This window comes from Triticum dicoccoides, chromosome 6A (assembly GCF_002162155.2).
Source record: "Triticum dicoccoides isolate Atlit2015 ecotype Zavitan chromosome 6A, WEW_v2.0, whole genome shotgun sequence".
NCBI lineage: Eukaryota > Viridiplantae > Streptophyta > Magnoliopsida > Poales > Poaceae > Triticum > Triticum dicoccoides.
The window spans coordinates 135,237,924-135,244,183 of NC_041390.1; the positions used below are offsets into that span (position 1 = coordinate 135,237,924).

Sequence of the window (6,260 nt, forward strand, 5' to 3'; positions counted from 1 at the left end):
CTCGGAGTTGGAATATACTTTTTGGTGACCAAAGTTTGTTCGGGGCCCCGAATGAGATCACGGACATGACGAGGAGTCTCAAAATAGTCGAGAGGTAAAGATTCATATATTGGAAGGTTGTATTCGGACATCGAAATGGTTCCGAGTGATTCGGGTATTTATCCGGAGTACCGAGGGGTTACTGGAACCCCCCGGGGGAAATCATGGGCCTCATGGGCCATGGGAGAGAAGAGGGGACAACCCACAAGGGGGCCCCAAGGGGAGTCCAAATAGGAAGGGGAGAGGGCGCGGCCCCCCTTTCCCTCTTCCTCTCCTCTCCTTCCCTCTTCCCCCTCCGGAGAAAGGAAAAGGGGGGTGAATCCTACTTGGACTAGGAGTCCAAGTAGGACTCCCCCCAAGAAATTTTTGAAATTGCATGCTACGTTCCCCAACATCTCTGGCAAATTAAGAAGAAACTCCAAGATAACCTCACCAGATCTGTCCATCTCTAATGCTTGCTTGATCACATCAAGCACTCCAAGAAGTCTCCACCCCTCGACCGCAACAGGGCACTCAAACTGTAGGTGTCGAATAGTTCCTGGCCCTCGGTTGCATACTGGACATTGGGGTTTAACTTTGATATGCTTGTCAGGTAAGTTTGCCCGACAGGAATAGAGTTATCGAGGACTCTCCAAATGAAGATCTTAACTTTTTCCGGGCAATTCAAGCCCCAAACAGACTCCCACGTGGGTGTTGGTGAAGATGAACTTCACATACCTTGCATGTTGTGACCAAACTGAGCTTCCCAGACTACATGGTGGGTGGACCTTGCCATGAAGACACCCGTTTTAGTGAAGCTCCAAGCCAAAAAAATCCGTCATCTTGTGAACTAGCAACAGTATAGCTAGGATTCTTTGAGCATCAACGCTACAGAATGTTTGATTCACTTGCGGCATGTCTCGATCACCCGTCACTGGATCAATAAGGTCTAACACTCGGGAGAGGAGATGACTTCCTCTACCGGAGATAACCTTCCTGGTGGGTGACCGTGAATCCAACTATCATCCCATATCTTAATTTTCTGTCCATCGCCCACCCTCCATATATGACCATGTTTGAGGGTCTCCACTCCTACCATTAGGCTTTGCCAAGTGTATGATGCCTTAAAAAAACTAACATTCAAAAGATCATCACCAAGGTAATACTTTGCTTTGAGAATCTTTGCACATAGGGAATCAGGGTTCTCAATAAGCCGTCATGCTTGCTTTGCCAAAAGTGCCAAGTTAAAACAATGAATGTCTCGAAATCCCATTCCTCCTTTACTCTTAGGTATGCACATCTTCCACCACACAAACTAGTGCATTCTCTTGTGTGATGCATCATCACCCCCACCAAAAACAAGAGATCTCATCCGTAATTCTTTGCAGATTTTCTTAGGAATTGTTAGGCTTGTTACGGGGTTTCCCCCTACCCACCCGATTTTCAGGAGGGTGGGCCCCCTCTCCCCCTTAGTCCAATCGCAATTTGCCAACTCAAAAACACCCCGTAAGACACCCGTAAAGTTCCGTTGATGTAGCATTGCTCATGTAAATATATACGCACAAATACTACTCATTATGCCGTACTTCATGCCGAGCGCGCCGGGCTCACAGTGTTGTTTAAACGGTCCGGCCTGATTCGGCCTAGATGAACATGTATGCTTCTCTTTTTGCTTTATTCCTAAAGTTTCCAAAACTCATGTCTCACTCATTTTAAATCCAAATCTAGTGAAACTCAAAAAAAAAATCAACAAGCTTTCTCCAATGACACCACTTTTTTAAAATTTGGGGTTTCCTGTATATTTCCTTATTTTCCTTTTTTGGCGATTAGTTATTACTCGGAAACAGATCTGTACCGGAAATAAGGTTCGTTGCGGTTGGAAAATATTGTACTCCATTTTGGTATGGAAGCAAATTGCATGAGGCCTAGTTAAATAGATGTACCGTGATTTATGGGAGTAGTTATCAGGAACAAATTGTTAGTGTAATATTCTCCATGCAAACTAACTAATTAGATGTGATCATGCATCGGGTTTTCGTAGCGCCCGCGTTTCCTACCCCTCCCCACTTCCATATAAGGGCGCCACCCACCCCGGCCATTCGCCATTCCCATCACGACCACCATCACGTACGCGGATCCTACCTCTTGGGCGAGAGCTCGCTCGCGGTTGGTCGTTCCGGCGAGATGCAGATCTTCGTGAAGACCTTGACGGGGAAGACCATCACCCTCGAGGTCGAGAGCAGCAACACCATCGACAATGTCAAGGCCAAAATCCAGGACAAGGAAGGTGCGTCGATTTGTCCTTTGCTTCGTCTCCCGGCTGATCCATGTGCCGGCCACGATCACGGCCGCCATTTCTCTGGGCGCGTTTATGCATGCATGTGCTTTGCGCTGAATACTACTGTACATATTTGTCGTTCGTGCAGGGATCCCGCCGGTGCAGCAGCGGCTGATCTTCGCCGGGAAGCAGCTGGACGAGGGCCGCACGCTGGCCGACTACAACGTCCAGAAGGAGTCGACGCTCCACCTGGTGCTGCGCCTCCGTGGCGGCAGCCGCGGCGGCCGCCCCACCTCTATCCCGCCCAACCTCCTGCAGCTCGCGCTCAAGCACAACGAGAAGAGGATGGTCTGCCGCAAGTGCGTATACGATCGACCACTGCCGTGCAATTGAGATCATGCGTGCGTGCGTGCCTATGACTGATTATGTTGCTGTGTTTTCTTCGACGCAGGTGCTACGCGCGCCTTCCCCCCAGGGCTACCAACTGCCGCAAGAAGAAGTGCGGCCACACCAACGAGGTGAGCTAGCGTAGTCTAATCAACTTATCATGTGTGTTGATGCTTTGATCTGATGTACTGTATTGAATTTCAGCTGAGGCCCAAGAAGAAGTTTGTTTGAGCAGCGAGCGAGCGAGCAATTCTGCTTCGTCGGCTATTCTTTCGTTGGGCGTCGTCCGGCATGGACTAGCTGAATAAATCGTCTTAGCATCGTGTCCGTGTCAGGGTTTTAAGTTTTTCTTTTTCTTTTTCTTTTTTGAGGGTGTGAGGGTTCTAAGTTGAGTCGATCATTAGTCTCATAGTCAAGTTCATCGCAATATAAAATGTCAGTCCGGATATTTTAATCTTTGCAAGCTGGTTTTTCCTTCCTTTTCATCTTCTCAGTTTTATCATTCACCTTCTGACGCAATCGGCCTGCCACAACAAAATCCGAGTTCGATTGAGATGTACTACTTTTTAATCCGTGACAAATTATCATTGAGCATTCAATGGAAGGTAGGTCAACTATGAATCGCTCAAAATTGACTTTGGGCTCTTTGAGGAAATTTTTGAATTTGGGAAAGAAAATCAAAGCAAGGCTAGCAAATGGAGGGAAGGCAGTTCCAATTCATGGAACCTTGCTCATGTTACCAAATGATATGTGGCAAGCCGTTGGGGGGCAATCTTCATGATTTGGAGGTGAGAACACAAAAAAAAAACGAGAAGAAACACAAGGGAAACATGAACATATCAACATACAAGATGCAATGCAAGATACCCGTAGATCATATGAGATAGAGGAAGTAAGATATGATTTCCCCCAAGTCCTAAGACAAGGAGGGCTTGAATTCCATGGTGGAATATTCACCTGTAGGTTCCTTTGTACTCCGCGGAGTCTTCTCCATGAGGAGCAACCCCCAATAGAGTAATCCCACTAAAAGAGGCAGATGAGCTAAGCTCTATATATAAACATGAGTTCTAGTCTTGGCTAACCCTACATTTAGGAGGGGGAAATATATAGATCCATCCACGAAAGAAGTGAGGAAGGCAAATATAGATGAGTTGTCCCCGTACATGTGTGTGTAGGTAGGTCGCATAGTCCGAGTAGGATCGGACGGTCCGGGCAATGGGAACAATCCGGGTCATTTCCAGGGCATGTTCGACCAGATCCATGGGCATTGCAGTAAGGTAGGACATGTGTCAGAAGGTGCTTGGAGGATGTGACGTGTCAGAGGTTACGGGCAATGTCCGAGGGGGTCCAGAAGGGTTGCAATAGAGCTGGACCATCCAAGGTATTTCCAACTTGACTGTTCTCCTTCGGGCACCGCCTTCGTGCTCCATGCCTTCGTCGTATGTGTGATGTTTGACTCAAATCAAATCTGAAGGTGCACCAAGGCACATTGGCAAGTAGTATACCATCTCCGAGAAAACCAAGTATACATACGTAAGGAGAAGACTACTTGTATGATGTGAAAGATGTGTGTGTCTCTTGACGATTGGGTATTTGACATGGTAATTACTCCAAGATGCTCCACGTCACTAAAGTGGTGTAGTTACTAAGCCGTCAACAATACAAACGGCAAAAACTAACAGTGAATCGGAGTATGCATAACATTTTATCTTTCTATTTTTTCTATTCCAAATACATGCATGTAGATGCCCATGCAAGTGGAATAGTTTGAGCCCCCTCCTCTCGCAACCCCCTCCTCTCGTGACCCCTGCGGCGCCTCCCACGGCGGCGACGGGGGAACCCTAGCGGCGTCGCTGCGGCCCCCTCCCCACCTTATCCTACCTCCTCGCCGCCGCCTGAGGCAGCCGCCGGGCAAGCCCGGGGCATCAAGGATGGTGGCGGCGGGGCGGCCTCAGTTGCCCTGCTTTTGCGTGGGGAACCCCAGATCTGGAGTGGCGGCTTCATTATCAAGGCACGGCCGGCTAGCAGCCGTGCGGGTGGTGGATCTGGTGTCCCGGCCGCGCGGGCGGCGGGATCCGATGGTCGTTGGCGGTCGGCGGCAGCTTCTGCGGTGGGCGGTGCGCGTGATTTGGCGCCTCCCCTTCTCCCCTGTTCGGCGTGCGGGCCAGCCTGGTCGGGCCGCGCTTCCTTTTGGTCGCCGGTTCTGTACAGGAGGCGCTGCTGGTGGCGGGGATCTAGTTCGGGCATAATCCCTGGCCGGCCTTGACCGGCCGCGCCACGGCGACGCCTAAGGGCACCGTTCCCCTCCTTGGAGGCGTCGGTATTGACTGATCTCCTCACTTCACCTTCCCCTGGGTCTCCAGGGCGAAAGCCCTAACTTTGTTGGGCGGCGGCGGCGCTCATGGCGTCGTTCCCTTCTTGAAGACGCCGCTTTTGGGAACCTTGGGGTTGGGTGACGCTTGTGGGTGGTGGGCGACGATGGTGGTGCGGCCCTATGCTAGCATGGATTTACGTCCGTTGCTTGGAGATGGACTCGCATATGTGGAGGTCGTCGGCTGGCATCGTCGTGGCGTTATTGGTAAAGGGCCTGCCAAGGCTCGCGTAGGTGGAGGTCGTCGGTTGGCGTCGTGGTAGCGTCGATGGCGGAGGACCTGCCAAGATTGTCACCACAATTTGCTCTGAAGATGGACCAGTGGAAGACGGCGACAACGACACATGTGAGTGCGTCGGACCGGTTTGAGCCTCGGACCTGCCAGATGGCTCGGTCGGGGCCTCCGGCTTTAAAAATTAGACTTAAGTGAAAGGTCTGGATATGTGGCCCAATTTACACCCCTTCATTATTTAAATAAAAGTAGCGATAGGTGTTATCAAGATGACGAATTTAGGCATCCGGTTGCATCCGGTTTAAAAGTCCTGCTAGCCACGAAGCGTCGTCCGCTTTTACAAGAACGTGGCAGACTTGGTACTTGCATGCATAGTTTAGTGAGGCTCTTTCATTGGATGCATGCAGAACAAAGGCAGAGAGAGCTGAGTCCTAGCTGCATGCGTACTCAAGTGCTTGCTTCTCTATTGGTTGCATGCAGGGAAGAGAAGGATTAATTACTCTGTAGCTATCGATTCTGTCAAAAGCTGGACCTTGCCTTGGTTCCACTGAGTGGGCTCACGGGACTTTTATCCCTTACGGAGGTAGTATTTTGTAAGATCTTCAAAAATAATTAATAAAATAGTTGTATGCATCTTTCAGATACAGAAATCAGGGGTTATCCTTCTTTTCAAAAAAAGATGTCTATGTGATTATTATGTTAGGAGAATGTCGCACCCAATAACTAACGAGCGAACGTTTCCTCTACGTACTTCCTCTTTTATTGAAAGAAAGGCTTTAATCAGTTGCTACGCTTAGAGCCAGAAATCACATCGGCTAAACTTAGAGCCAGAAATCACACTTTGAATACTACATCCATCTGAGTTTATTAGTCTTTCATCATACTCCCTTCGTTTTTATTTAGTTCGTATATTAATTTTGATCAAAGTCAAGCTTTACAAACTTTGACCAAGTTTATATACAAAAATATTAAGA

General features: G+C 49.0%; 1 protein-coding gene across 1 annotated transcript; it reads left to right on the forward strand.

Moving 5' to 3' along the window:
- The first annotated feature begins 2,134 nt into the window (after window positions 1-2,134).
- Window positions 2,135-3,166, forward strand: LOC119318899 (ubiquitin-like). The gene is made up of 4 exons (XM_037593460.1): window positions 2,135-2,305; window positions 2,445-2,655; window positions 2,748-2,814; window positions 2,888-3,166. Exons 1-4 carry the CDS (start codon window positions 2,203-2,205, stop codon window positions 2,912-2,914), a joined length of 408 nt encoding a protein of 135 aa, XP_037449357.1. The 5' UTR covers window positions 2,135-2,202; the 3' UTR covers window positions 2,915-3,166.
- Window positions 3,167-6,260: the final 3,094 nt, after the last annotated feature.